A 20,962-nucleotide genomic window follows, 5' to 3' on the forward strand; every position below is an offset into this window, starting at 1 on the left:
ATGGAGATATCCTGCAGCAGTAGCCGTAGTTGCTTCGAGCTCGCTCTAGACTATCTTCGCTGCTTGCATGATACCACCAAAGGGTGCGGGTATCGTATCTCGAAGCTGGAGATGGGGGTGAGACTATTACAAAGCTTTGATCTGTATCTGACAAAGTGTAGGAGGCGGAGGAGGAACCATGAAACCTGTTTGGACCAAGATGAGGAGGAGAAGGATGTTACGTCTTCCAGAATTCAAGATCTGATTATCAGGAGAATGCAAAATCTTGAATTTGCTTGCAGCGGATCGCCTGATTCGACTCGCATTGCAAGTGAGCTCACCATGTTTCTGAAAGCAATCAAGTTGTTTTTCGAAACAGATATCAACGAATCATGCATCAACTATCTGCTGGACTGTTATTGGCTGCGAGATCCAGAGCTAGTTATTGATTTCATCGATTCTGTTTCCGAGAATCTGAAGGAAATTAACAATTTCAATTTCAAACGCCTTGACGAGCAGCTAATGTTCTTGAAGAGTTTCATTCGCTTTGCTATGCTTCGCGGTGTCGAGGGTCAGCAATTGATAGATCTCTTGATTCATACTGAAGTGGCGTCTATCAACGCATTACGCCTGGCTTCTATATGGTTGTCTGAGGGTATCAGATATAATGATCCTGAAGCAAAAGTTCAAATTTCACGGCTAATAAGTGAGAAGATTAATCCCACTGAGCCCCAAGTCCTAGAAACTTACATCCATGTCTTGACTGCTTCAAAGTTATCAATATCATCAGACACTTCAGCTCTGGAGAAGAGTAAGCAAACAGTAGCTGACTTTATGGATCGTCTCGTTCAGAATACTGCGGAGCTACTACAACCTTGTACCAGTACTCCAGTCCCGATTATGAATCAAATGCTCAAAATTGTTCAGGGGCTAAGATTCCTGACAATCCTTCTTGGTGATCAGGAGAAGTTCAAAGAGCTATGGCATGAAATGAAGAATATTATTGGAGTTGTGGCCTGTGATGCAGCGGTTGTAATTTTCTCTCTTTCTGTGAATCAAATCGAAGAAGGCTTGGCCAAGGAAACCGATCTTGCTCTTTTTCATTTGCTCAAAGTGCTCAAGCTTATCAGGGCAGAATTTACACAGGTCTATCCACTAACATCAGTATCGGGATTTGGTTTTCCTAGGACCAATGAATTGGGCTCTATTGATTTTTTCCTAACAAATCTGAAGGAACTGGCAAGGCATGATGAAATTAATGATTCAATCGCTTCCCCAGTGGATAAAATCCAGACAATCCAGAAAGATTTTGAATTTTTAAGATCTTTCTTGGAGAAAATCAAGGAGCAGCGCAATCAGAACGAAAAACTTCAAGTTTTCTGGAGTCATGTTATGGAGATTGCATATAAAGCAGAGTTTGTGATTGACTCGACACTTGTTGGTGATAGACGTGAATATTGTTTGGATGATGTTGCCAGAGACATCAATGTTCTGAAGATTGAGGCTCAAGAGATCTATGATAGCATAAGCTATGTTGGTGAAACCACCAAGGGAGTTACCAAGACTTTCACTCGCGTGCCGTCACAAGTTACTGTCGCCACGTACAATGAAGATCTGGTGCCTCTCGACGACGAGGTGAAAACTATCACTGATAGTCTTACAAGAGGAGGATCAAGGCAGTTGGATGTTGTTTCCATCGTGGGTATGCCTGGGATTGGTAAGACCACATTAGCCAATATAGTTTACAATTCTCCATCAGTAATGTTGCATTTCAATCTTCGTGCTTGGTGCACTGTTTCTCAAGCATATGGTATGCACAACATGTTAGTTCAGCTATTGGGTAGTATTGATTCTGAGAAACTTGAACAATATGAAAAGATGGATGAAAATGATTTGGCTGTAAAGCTAAAACAAGTTTTGTTGAGAAATAAGTATCTCTTGGTTTTGGATGATTTGTGGGACACTAAGGCTTGGTATTTGTTGGAGAGATCATTGCTCAATGATGCCAATGGAAGCAGGATTCTCATCACGAGCAGATTGCAGAATTTGTCTCTGCAATTCGAACCTCATAGCAGGGTTCACCATCTCCGCCGGCTTACCGACGAAGAGAGTTGGAATTTGCTGCAAAAAAAGCTATTTGGCAAAGAAGGTTGTCCTCCAAGACTAAGTGGAGTTGCATCTCAAATAGCAAAATCTTGTAGGGGCTTACCTCTCACAATTGTCCTTGTTGCTGGAATTCTTGCTAGTACTGCAAAGGACTGCTGGGAAGAAGTTGCAAAGAGTCTAACTTCCAGTATTGTCCTTGATGAAGAATACTGCATGAAGACGCTTGAGTTGAGTTACAATCATTTACCGGATGATTTGAAGCCATGCCTTCTTTACTTTGGTGCATTTCAAGAAGATAAAAATGTTCCTGTCCGAAAGTTGTTATGGCTCTGGATCTCTGAAGGCTTCATGCGGAAGACTGAAGAAAAGAGCTTAAAGGATGTGGCAGATGACTATTTGAAGGATCTGGTTGATAGAAGTTTAGTCATGGTTTCCGAACAAAGAACTATGGGTGGTGCCAAAGCCTGCCGACTTCACGATTTGGTACATGAGTTTTGTGTGAAAAAAGCCAAAGAAGAAAACTTTCTACATGTTTTGCATAGTCAGAATGGTCCTTTTGTTCTTACTAGCCCAAGCAACCTCCACCGAGTTTGTAATCCAATGAATGGGGAGTTAATGCTAGAATTTTCCAATGTACGCAGTTTGTTATTGTTTAAGGGGGATGATTTGGGGTTTTGGTTACCTGAACTTCTAAGAGTGTTGGATTTGGGGGAATTGGAGTTTGTTGCACATTTTCCAATGGAAGTATTTTCGCTTGCTCACTTGAGATACTTGGCTCTTCGTACTAGAAAAGTAAATTTCATCCCAGCTGCAATAGCTAACCTCTCAAGGTTACAAACTTTTCTGCTACGAGGAAACAAAGCTGATTGTTTGTTACCCAATACTATCTGGAACATTAAGACATTGAGGCATCTATGGACTCCAGATTCCACTTTGGGTTTTATTTTTCCTGTTGAAAATCTTGAAGTATCCCCAGGTTTAGATCATTTAGACAGTTTAAGCCTTGCCATTGATCCCTCCTCTCAAAGCTTGCAAAAGATACTGACAAAGTTACCAAACATCCGCAGGCTAAGATGTACGATGACGGAATCAAGAGAAGAACCTACGGGAACTGGCGATGGGATTTTCGTGTTTGACTGTTTGAGTCAACTAGAATCACTTACTCTGTGTTTCTGTCATGGATATAGATTTAAATTCCCATTGAATTTGAAGAAGTTGACACTCCTAGCGACTGATCCGCCATGGAGTGAAATCTCAACAATTGGAAAGTTGCCCAAGCTTGAAGTGCTTAAATTACTCTCTTATTATTACAGCTCCCCTGGCGAAGAATGGGAAATGAAAGAAGAGGAGTTCCCTAAGCTCCGAGTCTTGAAATTGTCACACTTGCGGGACTTTCGCAGGTGGACTGCATCTTCTGATAATTTTCCCCGTCTTGAGAAATTGGTTGTGCACGATTGTGAGAATTTGGAAGAGGTGCCTTCCTGTTTAGGGGAATGTCTGACTCTTGAAATGATTGAGGTGAAACGATGTCGCCAGTCTGTTGTAAGTTCAGTGAAGCAAATTCAACAAGAACAGATAGATATGGGAAATGAAGTGCTAAAGATCTTAATCGAAAAGTGTGTTGATACTTGATGCACGGAATTCCGGAAAAGAAGAAGAAGCCTTTTTTTTTTTTTTTTTTTTTTGCATTTACCTTTTCTAAAGCTAACATCTTTACTAATCAAAGTATATTTTTAGGCAAAACGACTTTGTACATTCCAACTTATCTTTTTTCTTTCATGATTTTTTTCAACCATGTTTTGGTGAAAATAATTACATTTTTATATTCCATTTTATGTTTTGGTGAATATTACGGAAGCAACTTTTAGAAGATTACATAAAATAGGGACACTCACTAGTGTGATTATTGTTGTTTCTCAGATATAATTGTCTATGTTGATATTTGAAAAAGGGTAAAAAGAACGAGTGATATTAAAGAAAAAAACAGGCGCAACTTTTTCAAAATTCATATAAAGTGCAAATTCCAATACGCTGATTGAATACCGGTCGACATAATGCAAAGAAGAAATAAAAAAAAATCACTTTACATCCTGAATGCATCATTACCACTTAAAGTTCAGTAGAACCATGAGCATCTTGGCATCCATGTGCATGAACTTTACTTGTGATGAGGCTTTCACATCTGATATTAACTTTGGCAACTTGATCTTCTTTGTGCACTTCCTTTGCTGGAGGGGGTTTCTGGAGAATTAAGCAATTACGGAAATAGGGAGAATCAATAAAACCAATGTAATGGGGATGAAAACTACAACTTAATGCTTGAATCTAATCCCTACTGACTGTTTTTAGGTCTAGTTATACAGATTGATAAAACCATATAATGCAATCAAAATTTTTGGATTAAAGAAAAAATAAAGATAGAAAAGATGAAAAATGGTATTGATTAATTTTTTTAATTTGTCGATGTGTCTTGATTGCTAAACTGAAAGCATTATATGGACAGAAATTGGAAACGAATGGAATTTTAAGGGGGAACGGGTCACTTGGTTAGTAAGATATATTAAGGATAGTAATTAATACAAATTCAATAACTTAAAAAGAGTTAACTACTTGGTTGGTCTAGTAGTCTGGGGAGAACTTTTAAAATCTCTTCAAAAAAATAAAAAGAAATCGAAGTAGTTGTGGTTGTAATCACAGAAAACAAATTGATCCACTAGAGGGCGGGATTGGTTGGGTGGTACAGGGGAAAGTAATGTAAGTCATAGATCTTGAGTTCGAGACCTCTCACTTACCAAAAAAAAAAAAAAAAAAACCACTGATGATATATTCAATTAAAACTATCTTAACAACTTCTAATTGATTGGTTAGCATGATATTCTTAAAAAGCCAACCTTGAATTACGACTATAATTTAAGGTTAATATAGTAAATTCACAATAAAGGTTAAAAAAGTCATTTTACACAAACTCCTACACTACACTACTGTTATACAAGGTGCAAATGAAAACTAAAGAAACAGGCAATGAGGCAAACGTTAGAAGTTAGAACGTGACAACTCGAGGGACCAAATTAGCAATTGTACTTTAACCCCTAAGAAATTAACCCAGAGCGAGAATGTGACATAGTAAAACCATATTTTTACTGTTAACTTTACCATTTACCTTTTTGTTCATATGTTTACATAAACCCTAAACCTTAAACCTCTCTTCTCAAACTCCATTGCCTAATTTCGGGTAAGTTGCCTTTCTATATCTTGATTTACTTACCTTTTATGCAGATTTGTGGCTCACCTTCGTCAATTTTTTTTCTTTTGTCTTTTTGGGGTATTTTTTTAGGCAAAAATTTAAAATCTTATTGTGGGTATAATAGAATTGGAGGGAGAAAAGTTGAATTTTTTTGCTAAAATTGATGACAAAAGTTGGTTTGTCTAGGATTTGCCTTTAGCTGAACAAAACATTAGCTTTGCTTATGGTGGGAAATCTATCGATTTTGTTGGCTCTTTTCTTGGGATGTGCTTTTTTCGATTTTAGGGTTCTTAAGTCTTGGGAAAAATAAAGATGCAAGTTCATTTATTTTCTCGTTAGTTTTATTGTATTTCGTGAGGCTTTAAATTTTTGTATTGACCCACTATTTATCTTTGAAAAAGAAAACATATTTTAATTATGTGTAACTTTTAATATTCAATCAAACAGTACATGAATTATATTTTTATGATTTGTATGAATCATATTATTTATGGGTACTCATCGACGACGATGATGAGTTTTTATGTATTAATCCTAAAGTAGTAATTCTATTGTTATTGCAAGAATTGGATAAAATATTGTACTTAGTGTTATTATTTTTTTAAGTTCATAACTTTGCCAATTACCTTTAATAGATTGCATGCTCTATTATTTAACTTTATCGTTAATAATTCTTTTAAAAACAATTAATGCACAAAATTTGCTCCCCAACCCAAGTCCAAACAAACTCCGCTACGGATAAGAATCGTACAAATGTTATATCTTTAATGGGTCGAGTTTGGGCCATAAAATAAGATTCTTCCCTTGTATTGGCTGTAGGCCCGTCAAAGCCCAACTAGGACCAAATTAATGGTAAATGAGCCGGGCTAGGCCACAATAAACGGCACCTGACGGACTTAGGATTACATGTGGTAAGGTGAAATTATAAATGGTAGTTGAGTAAAGATATCATGAAACGATTTACAACCTTAATTTTTTTTATTTTTAATTTTTACGGAACAAGAAAAGAAAGGTCATTTTCAATCGAGAATAAGTGAAGTATCACTGTTGATACTCTTAAAAAAAAGAAAAAAAAGAGTCATCTTCAATCAAAGCAATAATAATTACTTCTATCTTGTGCACAATATTATGAAATTGATTATCAAAGAAAAGGGAAGGGATAAGGAAAAATAGAGGTGCTGCAACAGAAATTTGGCATGTTATTTCTTGTATTCTCATATTTTTTTAGTCAAGTATATAAGTACATTATTGAATGGGAAAAAAAAGTTGACATAACAGAAATTTGGTAGGTTGTTTCTTGTTATTCTCATATTGTTTTAGTCAAGTATATAAGTACATTATTAGAAGAAAGGACAAATTGGGCAAGATGTTCGGAAAACTTTAGAGTTTTTTTTTTTTTAAATTGTTGGCAATCCCGTTACAGGGTTGGGATGCAAATCCATTATTTTATTAATAGCAAAATAATTTTACAAAGCTCGAGGGGTGCCAAATCTGACCTCAGAATAACAAATAAAATAATAAATAAGAAGTACTACTCTCTTACAATTTGTGAGCATACATGTGGATCTACCCTTCAGTCTAAATGTAGGGATGACCTAATAATAGAAGCAAGTTGTTGTATAAAATTGAATTGAACATCTGATTGAAGGAAGCTGTTATAAATGATAAACTTTAGAGGCTTGAAGTTGGATTACTAATTCAAGTATTTAAGTACGTTATTGAAAGAAGGTACATTGCGAACGTAATTCAAATGCTACTATGGCATTGCTATTCAAATAGTCCCAAAAAAAAAAAAGATAATTGCTTAGATGTTGGTATTAACAAAATTATTTTTAGATATTTAGAATCCAGATTTACCCAAAGTTGATGAATACATAATGGTAAGTCACTCGATGCAAACAGATTAAAGTTACTTCCATGATGCTTATCAAATTCACCAAAATTAGTTACTGTTATCAGCATCACTAATTATTTTGTAGTATTAGCAAGTCCAATTCAAACTTTGCGGGACACCCCTAAAAAAAAAATCCAATTCAAACCTTAGAGAATGATTAATTAATGAAAATCCTAATTTAAACCAAAAGATGGGGGTTGTATTGAAAATCTAAAATTATAACAAAGAACAAAAATTTAAGATTAAAAAACTACAACTACCAAAAATTCCGATTCAAGATGAAATCTGTTCTTCAATTCGTCAACTAGTCATAGACACCAAAATCACTATTTTGCATCAACAAATTGGCCAAAAATTACTTACGGATGAAGTAAATCATAATCTTCCTTGTGTTCATTAATTGAAACCCAACGCCTGAATTAAATTCTTGTTATCAATCCTAATCAAATTGATAGTATCACTAAGTCAGGAAGAAGCTGAAGTTGAATGACAATTTGACCAGTTAAATCATTTGATTCATGCTAGTATATTAAAACAAACAAAACTGAAAAGAGCTTAAAAAGCAGGGATGCATGCAGGATTCTAGTTTAAGGGGGACGCACAGTCAAGTAGGGAACCCAAAAAAAATCATGAAAAATGAAAGTTCAATAGACGATGATTAACAAAAAAAAAAATTAATTAAAAGAAATGTGTATAAAGCACTATACTTCTCTCAATATATGTGATCAATGATGGGCAAGAAATTCATCATTGATCTTAATGTTTAATTAGTTATAATTAACTTATAACTGGAGAAAGTGTAAGGGAGAAAAAATTGGACTGGCCTTTAAAAACGGTGGATATTTGAAATGAGTTGAAAAAGTTAAAATTCTTGCCATGATTGAATTTTCATTTATTTGTCATTTTTTGTTTCTATTTGTATAATTTTTTCTAACATTAACTAATAAAAAGAAACTAAGAGTTTGTTTGTTTTAGAAAACTTACATAAAAAGGTAATGTTTCTTAAGGTAAATATTTGATAGGTATCGTGTATTAACAATAAAGTCTTGATAAGGGTATAGTATATGGAAACTAGATTTGGTTTATTACAGGACACTTTAAACATACATAATGAAACTAGAGTTAATCTTTTGTCGGACACTTTTAAAAAAGAAATCAAAGGAAATAACCTGACAAGTCATCATGTCGACACCAATAACAACCCCAAATTTGTGTTTACAGCAATGAAATTCCTGAGCAAGAAGGAAATTCCGTGGTGTCTGCTGATCTTGTCTCTAGCCTTTTTTTTCCTATTTCACTTACACTCTATTCACACACCAATGTATCTTGGCTTTTTGACTCCTTTTTTCCCCTAGGTTTGAAAATGGGAGATTAAAAAGTACTTCTTGTTTCTTTATTTCGTTATTGCATTTACGATTGGTGACTTATTTTAGTATTACGTTTGAATTGGTGACTTATGGCGTTTGCCTCATTTTAAAAAAGGCACATTGAAATTGGTTTCAGGTACACGGTACTATAGTGGAAATAGGAATGTGTGAATATCCAACCTCTGCATTGTATTTTTGCTATAAAAAAGAATCATTTTTCCTTCATTGATTAGCTATATGCACTTTAATAAATAGTAATGTGCAATTCAATGAAAATTAATGTGTACTTCGAGGAACACAAGGATGAAATGAAAAATTGTTAAAAGGTATTGATGTGAGGAAAATGAGACCTCACAGCATTCAAAATTTTAATGCAACACACATCTAATTGGCTTACTCGACTTTACTTTGGAGCCAAATAAACATTTCTTCGCATGCATGCATGTGTGTATGCATGGGTACATTTTGTACAAGTACTCTTCATACAGTTTTTTATTAATTTGTATTAGTTATTAAAAAAATTTTCATAAATGGTGTCATAGAGAAGATAGTATGTGACAAATTGAATTTGTCCAAACTTATTTATTAAAAGAGAATTATATTTCCTTCATTTATTAGTAATCAAGGGTGAAATAAAGAAATTACTAAAAGGTTTTCATGTAAAGACAATGAGATATTGCGATATTACAATTTTTTTAATAGCACAACTAATTGACAAACACGACTTCAATTTGAGGCCAAAAACAATTTTCCTATACAAATGTGGTACTTTACGTACAAGTTAGGGTACTTTTTATCAAAGCATAAATACTTTTTTATAGTTGTTAATTAATTTATATTGGTGATTAAATAATTTGAGGCCAACTAATAGAGAAATAGAGAAATCACTAAAAGCTTTTTATGTAAGGATGATGAAACTTCACATCGTTGCAATTTTTTCTTGTAGCACAACCAATTGAATAACTCAACTTCAATTTGAGGCCAAATAAACACTTTTCCTATACAAAGTGAGGTATTTTACGTACAAGTTAGGGTCCTTTTTTATATAAGTACTTTTCTCTCTATTGTTAATTTTTAACTAATGATCAAATAAAATTCAAGTTCATGGCTGATTATTAGCTCCTAACTATATATTTTTCAAATAATAAATTTGCAAGAAACAAAGCTCATAATGATTAAGCTCATGTAAGTTTGTTGGCATGAAAAATCACGCACAACGGAAGCAATTTTACTACATATGAAATATATAGAAAGAGGAGGAGAATAAATACACAACTACAACTCAATAATTTATTAACCTAATAGTCAACAATAACAATACCAAATCGAAACTTTTTGCTCAAGACAACTCACAAATCTGAGGTTTTTTCTCAAATCTACTCTCAAGACTCAATTCATCTATTTAAAACTATACTTTCTCAACTCTTTTCAAGAAAACAATGCTGCATGCTTCGCAATTTATAGAGGCATCCTACCGACTCAAATTTTCAAAGGAAAAGGAAACTTGCTAAACTAATTACTACCAGGACTAGTATTACTAAGGTTTAACCGACTAGGACATGCAAAAGGAAATCAACTAGGACTCCAACCGACTAAAAACAAATAGAAAAATTCCTTGAAGATATTTAGTCTGCTAACACCAATCAAGATTGGAACTTCGAAGCAATCCTATGCGGGTTTAACTTCGAAGTAATTTGGTAATATAATTAAGTTTGGTTTAATTTTCTTCAAAGTTGCTATTATAAATCGGATCATAAGTAGCAGTAAGAGGAATGTTGTCGACATTCCCATGCAAGTTGAAGTAGCTTACTCTATTTTTCATTGAAGTACACATTTATGTTCATTAGAGTGCACATATTGTCCAATTTTGGCCATATTGAAATATGCTTCCCTGCCGCTCAGAATTTGCACATCTTCAACAAAATTCAGCCCTTATCAAAAAATCAAGAAAAAAAAATTGCTATAACTAGAACTTGCTTATGAAAGCAACCCACACCAATTAAAAGATTACAACTACTGATATTTGAATGAGAACAAATTCCTAGGTAAAAGAAACAGAATTTCCTGTGTTTGTCTGGAAAGCAGTCTTGAGTTCTGCTAGAACTTAAGTTTCCATTTAGGAAAGTTCAAAAATTGGATAATTTTGTACAACAATTATTGACCTCTTTAATTCCCTTGTAAGTACTTCTAGTGTATCACCAATTTTTCCAGAAATGGACGACAGGGTTGTGATATCAAACTTGGGCAATAGATAATTGTCAATTTGGTGAGAGATAATAAGTATTGACTGATTTTCTCCCTTATCTAGTTCTTGGGAAAATCAAGGCCTTGTTTGCTTTGTAATTTTTCATAAAAAATACTTTTATTTTTTGTGAATATATTTTCCAATCATTTTTTTATATTACATATATCAAATCGACACAATATATATTTTTTTTATAAAAATTCCAAAAATAGCAATGCAAATGAACCTTAGATTTTTAAGGAATGTAAGATGGAAGAGTTGATGGTGGTGGTAGGTTAAAGGCTGGTCACTGAGGGAAATGGAGATGGAATCCACAATTAGATAGAAGTTCAGCGAGTTTTTGCACCTGGACATTTTGGTAATTTAAGCCAAATCTTATTACATTTAATATTGGTTGAATAGTTGCACTCCATTTTTGAATCTCATACCCACTTTATGAACTTTTGAAAAGCTGAGTATTGATTCTTCCGGCTTCCATATCCGAAATTCTTCCAAATATTTAAGATGATGGGCAACATTTTTTTAAGGGGTGTTTTATTTCTTCAGTTTTTATGTTTTCAGCTGGAAAATTCAATGTTGGGATAGAATCTTATATTTAGTCACGTTGTTTTTTCATAAAATTTTTTTATAATAATTATTAGTTTACTAAGCAAGCTCTTGTTGCAAAGATGATTTTAGCAATTCAGCCTTGATGATCTCTTGTTGCAAAGATGATTTTAGCTAATTCAGCCTTGATGATGGCTTTTATGCTATCTAACTGTCATAGTTTTTTCTGCCCTCCACTGTTAGTTTAAAAGGATAAGCAATTCCTTTTGACAAGAGAATTACACTTAACAGTTTATTTTATTGCTAAGTTGGCAGGATTTGTCTGGTGAGTTCATGTTTAATTTTTTAAGAAATGTTACGTGAATAATCGTAGTCGCAATGGGTACATTTTATCGGAGTTATATGTCTTGATTTTTAGGTGTTCTTAAACTCCTAGTTAAGTTGGTGTTCACAAGGATAACAATGGTATTCATGAAAAAATACTTTAAAATAGTAGTGTAAGCAAGTTTGAATATGGTGTTTACATGTTAAATTTTATGGACCATTGAGGCCTTGATAATGAATCCCTTGAAGACCGATGCAAGGTAATATGCTATGTGTCTTTATTAAAAATGAAAGTTCAAAAATAGACATGAAACAATCCACAATAGAGTTCATGTATTGCAGTTGGAGAAATCTTTAAAAGTAATGTTTTTATATACTGTCAATATATACACGTGCAATATTTTTTTTATGTGCTATCAATGTTCAACATGGACAGATGTACAAACTTTTGTTTCTGTGAGTACGATAATAAGTAGTGCCTCTTCAAACAAAAAATAATAATAAAAGGACAAAGGCTTCAAATTCTTTTCTAGTTTAAGTGTTCTTCGAATTTAAAAAATAAAAAACGCGAAACGTCCAACCATACGTCTATGTACATTGGACTCGTCCTTTTGTACCTAAATTAATTCCATCCTATTGTCCTTAAAAGGAAATTCAAATGAAATAGGTGGTTAGAATTTCATTTGGGTAAGTAGCAAAACAAATTTTTACTTTATATCTACTAGTGGTATCTTATCATTTTTGCATTATTTTAATAATCTTATAGTCTTTATTTTAATAAACTGATCTTCTACATTGTCCTCTTTGTTATTGCCTTGTGAGCTACTTGCACTCTTATTTGGAGAAAATATTTTAATACTGAACATGTATACATTAACAAACGTATAAACAAAAATATTCTCTTTTTCATTTCCCACTTTTTCTCTACTTCATTTATCTAGTAAATCTCATGCTCCTAATTTTTTATTAAAAAAATCTCGTTATGTAAAGCAGACATCAGACTATTCTTTCCTATGGCATCCACCACTGTCACGAAATCATTTGAAGTATGCTAATGTTTGTACTTAACAGCCAGTCCTACATGCACCATGGATCAGTTGGTTATACGGACAGGATGCATTGAACACCAAAAGAAATATATAGGGTTCACATGTGAGCAGTTCTGACAAAAAAAAAAAAAAAAATTCAGGCTATTAATGTGAGCAGTTTTGACCATAGGGTTCACATTCTGATAAAATTATAACTATTTACTGCTTTGGTACTATAGTAATATTTTACAATTTTTGTAGACGTAGGTATCTCGAAATGCACTTTGGCCGGAAAAGAAACAAGAAGACAAGATAAGAGTCTTGCAAGTTGTAGCCAAAAAAAAAAAAAGAAAAAAGAAAAAAGGTTTCGCTGACAATGTTTCGCTATCTTCAGATAATCAGAAAGTTGTAAACCTTGAACTTTATTCAAGGTACAAATTTGATCTTAGAGTGAATAGAAGGTACAATAATGGAGATATCCTCCAGTAGTAGCATTAGTTGCTTTGATTCCGCTCTAGAATATCTGGACTGGTTCAGTGCGACATTCCGATGTCTGGACTGTGATGATATCACTGACCTGGTGGAGCTCGGAGTGAGAGTATTACAAAGCTTTGATCTGTATCTGACAAAGTGTAGGAGGAGGAGGAGGAACCTTGAAACCTGTTTGGAACAAGATGAGGAAGAGAAGGATGTTACTTCTTTCAGAATTCAAAACCTGATTATCGGAAGAATGCAAGATCTTGAATTTGCTTGCAGCGAACACTTGATTCATTCTCGTTTAGATGGTTTGACTCAGATCCGAAGTGAGCTCACCAGATTCCAGGTAGCAATCAAATTGTTTTTCGAGACATATATCAAGGAATCGTGCATCAACTCTCTGTTGGAGTATTACTGGCTGAGAGATCCGGAACTAGTTATTGATTTCGTTGATTCGGTCTCAAAGACTCTGGCGGAACTTCCCATATACTGTTTCAAACACCTTGTAAATAAGCTAATGTTCATGAAGAGTTTCATTCGCTTTGCCATGCTTCGCGGCATCAAGGGTCAGCAATTGATAGATCTCTTGATTCACGCTGAAGTGGTGGCTATCAATGCATTACGCCTGGCCTCTATATGGTGCTTGGACAGTGACAGACATAATGGAGATGTACAGAAGGAAATGAGACTTCAAATTTCTCGACTAATACGTGAGAAGATTAATCCTGGTGATCCCCCGGTCCGAGAAACTTACATCCATGTCTTGACTGCTGCAAAGTTATCAAGATCATCAGATATTTCAGATCTGGAGAAGAATAAGCATCTAGTAGCTGACTTTATGGATCGTCTCGTTCACAATATTAAGGAGCTGCTGAAATCCTGTACCAATATTCTTGTTCCGATTATGAATCAAATGCTAAAACTCCTTGAGGGGCTAAGATTCCTGACAATCCTTCTCAAGCATCAGGAGAAGTTCAAAGAGCTGTGCCATGAAATGAAGAATCTTATTGGAGTTGTGGCCTGTGATGCAGTGGTTGTAATTTTCTCTCTTTCTGTGAATCAAATCGAAGAAGGCTTGGCCAAGGAAACCGATCTTGCTCTTTTTCATTTGCTTAAAGTGATTAAGTTTATTAGGGCAGAAGTTACCGATCCAGTAACATCATTTTCGCCATTTGGTTTTCCTAGGACCAATGAGATGGGCTCTATGGATTTTCTCCTTGAAAATCTGAAAGAACTAGAAATTTGTAATGAGGCTGATGATTCAATTGCATTCCCGAAAGATCAAATCCACACAGTCCTCGAAGATCTCGTATTCTTAAGATCTTTCCTTGTCAAGATAGCAGACCAGCGCAACTGGAATGGAAAACTCCAAGCTCTTTGGAGTCGTGTTATGGAGGTTGCACATAGGGCAGAGTTTGTCATTGACTCTATTGTGGTTGGTGATAAACATGAATATTTGGAAAGAGTTGCCAGAGATATCCAGCTTTTGAGGACTGAGGCCTTTGAAACCTATGATAGCACGAAGCATGACTGTGGAGCTCAGAGAACTAACCAAAAATCTTTCCGCATTGAGTCAAAATGTAGCACCCCAGTGTTGAATGAAGCTCTAGTGGGTCTTGATGATGAGGTAAAGACAATTATTCATAGTCTTACCAGGGGTTCAAAGCTGTTGGATTTTGTTTCAATTGTGGGTATGGCTGGACTTGGTAAGACAACATTGGCCAATAGAGTTTACAATGATCCATTAATTTTGAGCTACTTTCATATCCGTGCTCAGTGTATTGTTTCTCAAGTGTATAGCATGCACAGTTTGTTAGTTCAGCTTTTATGTAGTATTTCTTCTAGAAGTCCGGATGAATATCTTGAGATTGGTGAAAATGATTTGGCTCACAAGCTATACAAACTTTTAAAAGGAAATAGGTATCTCATTTTTTTGGATGATGTGTGGGAGATTAAGGCATGGAATTTGGTGAAAAGTTCATTGCCCAATGATGCTAATGGAAGTAGGATTCTCGTCACCAGCAGAATTCAATTGCAATTCAAACCTGATAGCAAGGCTTACCATCTCCGCCACCTTACTGACAATGAGAGTTGGAAATTGCTGTAGAAAAAGCTATTTGGCAAAGAAGGTTTTCCTCCAACACTAGGTAAAGTTGGATCTCAAATAGCAAAATTATGTAGGGGCTTACCTCTCACAGTTGTTCTCGTTGCTGGAATTCTTGCTAATACTGTAGAAGACTGCTGGGAAGAAGTTGCAAAGAGTCTAACTTCCAGTATTGTCCTTCATGATGAATACTGTATGAAGACGCTTGAGCTGAGTTACAATCATTTACCGGATGATTTGAAGCCATGCCTTCTTTACTTTGGTGCATTTCAAGAAGACGAAAATGTTCCCGTCCGAAGGTTGTTATGGCTCTGGATCTCTGAAGGATTCGTGCGAAAGACTGAGGGAAAGAGATTAGAGGATGCAGCAGATGACTACTTGAGGGATCTGGTTGATAGAAGTTTAGTTATGGTTTCCAAACAAAGAAGTACGGGTGGTGCCAAAGCCTGCCGACTTCATGATTTGGTACACGAGTTTTGTGTGAAAAAAGCCAAAGAAGAAAACCTTCTACATATTTTGCATAGTCAGAGTGGACGTTTTATTCTTACCGGCCCAAGCAACCCCCTCCGAGTTTGTGATCAAAATACCAAGAATTTGATGATTTGGGAGTTAATGCTAGAATTTCCGAATGTACGGAGTTTGTTATTGTTTAAGGAGGATGATTTGGGGTTTTGGTTACTTAAACTTCTAAGAGTGTTGGATTTGAGGAAATTGGTGTTTCATGTATATTTTCCAATGGAAGTACTTTTGCTTGTTCACTTGAGATACTTGGCTCTTTGTACTAGAGGAGTAAATTTCATCCCAGCTGCAATAGCTAACCTCTCAAGGTTACAAACTTTTCTGCTACGAGGAAACAACGCTGATTGTTTCTTACCCAAGACAATCTGGAACATTAAGACATTGAGGCATCTATGGACTACAAATTCCGCTATTGGTTTTATGTTTCCTGTTGAAAATCTTGAAGTATCCCCAGGTTTAGATCGTTTAGTCGCTTTAAGCCTTGCCATTGATCCCTCCTCTCAAAGCTTGCAAAAGACACTGGCAAAGTTACCAAGCATCCGCAGGCTAAGATGTAACATGAGGAAATCAAGAGAAGAAACTACAAGAATTGGCAACGAGATTCTCGGGTTTGACTGTTTGAGTCAACTAGAATCACTTACTCTGCGTCATTTTTGCGGATTTGGATTTAAATTCCCATTGAATTTGAAGAAGTTGACTCTCTCCTATCATAAGCAGCCATGGTGTGAAATTTCCACAATTGGAAAGTTGCCCAATCTTGAAGTGCTTAAATTACTCGATCACTCCTTCTATGGAGAAGAATGGGAAATGAACGAAGGGGAGTTCCTTAACCTCCGAGTCTTGAAATTGTCAAGGTTGCGGGACTTTCACAGCTGGACTGCATCTTCTGATAATTTTTCCCGTCTTGAGAAATTGGTTGTCGACTGGTGTCCAAACTTGGAAGATGTGCCTTCTTGTTTAGGAGAATGTCTGACTCTTGAAATGATTGACGTGAAATGGTGTGGTGAGTCTGTTGCAAGTTCAGTGAAGCAAATTCAACAAGAACAGATAGATACAGGAAATGAAGTTCTAAAGATCTCAATTGAACCTTGTGGTGATGCGCGGAGTTCCAGCGAAGAAGAAGAAGAAGAATCAAGTCCCCTAGAAACAGAGTCAATCCCCTCACAAGGAGTCTAATTCAAGTTTCTTGAAAGCAATTTCTGGAGCTTCCCCATCTTTCTGTTTTGACATGATGCCGCTAGCTATAACTTTGTGACTGCAATGGCAAGCATGCACAATAATGCATTAGTCAATCCAACATTATCTATCACAATCTCTTTCTAAGATGTCTCCATGTTCTTTTCTGGTTTGATAATGTTTAACGGAGTTTATCTTTTTAAAATCTCAATTCGTGAAATTTTCTTTAATTCTGCTACAGATTTATATGATGATTATAGCTAGCTAAGCACAAATTTATATGCATGATACACTTTTCTCTTCCTACTTCGTATTTTTAACTTGCTTCTGTTGTGGTGCTGGATTTCTTACTGGTTTCGCTCCTTTTTCCTTTTTTTCCCCCAAACGCTGCTGCTATTTAATTGCTTGCCATATTATTATTAATTTTATTATTATTATTATTATTATCATCATCATCATCATCATCATCATCATCATCATCATTGTTTATAATAGAACATGCAGTTGTACCATTATGTTGTTTTCTCCTTTCTCCTGAATAACAAGTTGCTACAAAAACTACGCTTGCAAAATTCTTTATGAATTGTGGTACTTTTGAGAGGTATTTTATGTATTATTTTTAATAAGAACCTTTTATGCATAAATAAATCATGGAATTTGTGTGTGTTATGAGTTAACGCAGAAATTAAGTATCCTAAGTTTAAATCCCATGTTGATTTTTTTTACCGACAATATTTTTTTCTCAAGGTTACTGTTTTTTATTATAATAATGATATTGTTATAATAGAATATGTAATTGTGCTATTACGTAGTTTCCTCCTTTTTCTTGAATAATAGTTTGCCAAAGAAATTGCGCCTGCCAAAATTCTATATTATTACGTGGTACTTTTCTTTTGTGGATAGAATGCTTCCTTCCGTTTTGCATTTTTGTGTTCTCCTTATATTATACCATATTTGTGGTGGTGCTGCATCTCTTATCGATCTTGCTCTTTTTTTCTCCTCCTTTTTCTTTTTTTTTTTCCCAAAACTCTGCTGCTATTAAATTCCTTACCATATTATTACAATTTTATTATTATATTACCATTATTATATTATGATTATTACTGTTATTTACCTTTCATAGGTAGTAATAATAGTTGCACTGCTACTAGAGTTCTTACCCTTTTTGTATAAATGTAAGTCATAAATGATGATATAATTGTGGTACTACTGGAATGCGTATTAGTTTTGAAAATGTTTTCTTTTTTTTTGTATGAATTATGATATTCGCCTGTATCTTATAAATTAGATACAGACAGGATCTTGTTTTCCCCTTGCTGGACGAGGTTGTTATTTTTCCTTTTGTTTTATACCTTTTCCTTTTTTTTATAACAATTGCTTTTTCTATTTTTTGTAGGGGTGTCAGTCTTTCTTCTTCTTTTTTTTTGTTATTTGAATTCTATTGCTTATGTAATAATAATCATAAAAGATATCCTTTTTTTAGCAAGGAATGTTTTGTGCACGTTTATTCTTTTTTTTGTGTGATAAAATATACAATTCTATCACTATATTTTTTTACTTTTTTTTTAATAATAGATTAAGAAAAAATTCATCCTGGATTTTTTACTACTTGTTTTGCTGTATCTTTGTCATGATTATTTGTTTAAATTGTAATTTTTATGAGTTTTTTTATAATAAAATATATAATTGTATTACTCAGTTGTTTTCTTTCTATTTTTAATAATAAATTAGAGAACTACTATCTTGGATCATTGAGTACTATTATTTTAGTTAGTTATGGCATAATTTCCTCATGCATATGAAAATTACTCTAATAGTGAATCAATTACTCTCATACCTACTCTCGTGGTTATGCAATTAGATACAAATTAATTACCTCTATGAAATTACCTAAAATGAATCACTAAAACCACAAAGATGCACCCCTACTTTCGTGAGTGTACTCTCTAGGTTTAACACCTCTTGAACTAATGTTAAATCCCAATTTTCATTTAAGAAACAACACCTTTAGATAATCACAAATAATGATACCAAGTTAATCATGATTTGAGGAGCAAAAGAGCTAAATAACTTGCTCAAATTAAAAGCATCAAATAACCAAGAAATTAACACAATACAATCATAGAAAGTTAAACCAAACTTAAGGCATAAACTTTAGAAACGCATAATAAATATAAAATCCAGAGCTTGCATATTAACTAAACTTAGAATCAATTACAAAAGATAAAGAGTTGGAAAGATAGAGTAACTCTTGTCACATGAGCTCTCTTCTTGTCTTCTTCTTTCTCCAACTTCTTCTTCATTCAGCTAACACACAAGAAAGGATGAACTAGCTAAAACTACACTATTCTACACTACCTAAACTAAAGGGCTAAAAACTATCTAAGAACTACATTTTGTGGTGTTTCTTCACCCCCTCTCCAAGCTCTCTTGATTCTTGCAACTCTATGGCTATTTATAGATGAATTTAGTTAAAAAATGAGGCTTCAAACATCACTTTTATAGCTGCAAAATAGTTGTCACATGTCTATCAATAACTATGAATTATTGGGGGAGAAAACAAGTTGTGCAATTGGAGAGCCGTAATTTCTGACTAGAATCCGGCCAAATATCTGTCTAAAATTGGCTGGATTTCTCCCCTGTTTTGCTTCTCAATTTCTATTCAACCTTTAATGTTGTTCCAAATTTGCATCAATTTTAACTGAACTTTTCTTAGAATTAACTCTTGACCAAAACATAATACTTGTATTCCTTTGAGTTAGCTTTCCAATACATCAAGAATCACTTCATTTGGATTTGTGTAGGCTACAAATGACTGAAATGCCCTTAATTGTTCAATGCCTTGTTTTAGTTTCGACCATAGAAGTTGGCTACTATAATTTGGTTTTTTCACCTAGAAAACGTTTAAATTGGATTTCAATGTCTTCATAGGAATTGTAGATCTATCTCTTATATTCAAAATGGTTCAAAAATCATCTCAATCTGATCATTGTAGCTCAAGTTATAGCCAAAATACGAAAATGTGTCAAAGCAGTCAACTTTCCTTTTTCATCCAAATGAAGTCTATTTCCAACTCCTATAAAAAAATTATGGACAAACTATAAGTAAAAAGGGAAATAAACCTCATTTAAACACTTAAGAGCATTTTAAACTAATTATAGCCAAAATAATTCATTTTCTTCTTATAGCATTACGAAAGTGATTGAAAATATCATAAAATGTCATTTTAATATAGCTCAAAATAGTCAATTATCATTTATGCATGGTATTTTATGTATTAGTTTGTTTATTTCGTCCACAAACTAAGTGGGGGATTGTTGGAATAGTTTGTGAATGAAATAGAAATGAAACTTGTTACAACAAAGAATTTGGAAACTTAAGAGTCTTGTTGGAAGTCAAAAGTTTCTGAAATTTTTGGCATTTTCTATCCATTAAAGGGGTTTAATGGTACCTTTCAATGTTCATGAATGTCCATAAACATGTAAAATAGTGGTTGAATAACTTGTGATCTTTGAGTTGTTTTTTCAATATAAAATGACAAGTCTCCACCATAGAAACTAACTAGAATCTTGATCATCTCTTTGTAGAGCAAACTTGACATTTGCCATCAAGTTTCTCAAAAATTTTGTTGTATCCTAGATGTAATTTGCCATAATCCTGTAGCAAGTACTTTGTGTAGTGGGAGGCAAATAACACATTAAGGACAGTGTCAAACACATCTCAAGGTCATCATTTTCATCCCCCTTTTTAAGTGAAATTTGTGTAATACAAATTTCTGCACTTTTCTTGGTGCTTGAGTATCAGTTACACCAACAATCCCAAATGGAGGTCTAGATCTCTAGTTACAGTCAATGTTCTAAAGCTGCATCAAATTGCCAATTTTGGTCAAATAGACCCTTTGATACTCTGAAATCTGCCAAATCATAAAACATAACATAAATCTTTTTATTAAG

General features: G+C 34.2%; 2 protein-coding genes across 2 annotated transcripts; both read left to right on the top strand.

Moving 5' to 3' along the window:
• Positions 1-3,717, top strand: LOC113702219 (putative late blight resistance protein homolog R1A-3). Its single transcript, XM_072060091.1, has one exon. It carries the CDS (start codon positions 1-3, stop codon positions 3,715-3,717), a length of 3,717 nt encoding a protein of 1,238 aa, XP_071916192.1.
• Positions 3,718-13,202: 9,485 nt separating this feature from the next.
• Positions 13,203-17,009, top strand: LOC113700730 (putative late blight resistance protein homolog R1A-3). The gene is made up of 2 exons (XM_072060092.1): positions 13,203-15,313; positions 15,392-17,009. Exons 1-2 carry the CDS (start codon positions 13,203-13,205, stop codon positions 17,007-17,009), a joined length of 3,729 nt encoding a protein of 1,242 aa, XP_071916193.1.
• Positions 17,010-20,962: the final 3,953 nt, after the last annotated feature.

The sequence above is a fragment of the Coffea arabica genome, chromosome 7e (assembly GCF_036785885.1).
Source record: "Coffea arabica cultivar ET-39 chromosome 7e, Coffea Arabica ET-39 HiFi, whole genome shotgun sequence".
Classification (NCBI taxonomy): Eukaryota; Viridiplantae; Streptophyta; class Magnoliopsida; order Gentianales; family Rubiaceae; genus Coffea; species Coffea arabica.

What these genes read in the sequence shown, in the direction of transcription:
- LOC113700730 (XM_072060092.1), top strand. Translation starts at nt 13,203, where the DNA reads ATGGAGATATCCTCCAGTAGTAGCATTAGTTGCTTTGATTCCGCTCTA. An exon ending in AATGAGAGTTGGAAATTGCT is followed by an intron (nt 15,314 to 15,391) that starts GTAGAAAAAGCT and finishes AAAATTATGTAG; the next exon opens with GGGCTTACCTCTCACAGTTG.
- LOC113702219 (XM_072060091.1), top strand. Translation starts at nt 1, where the DNA reads ATGGAGATATCCTGCAGCAGTAGCCGTAGTTGCTTCGAGCTCGCTCTA.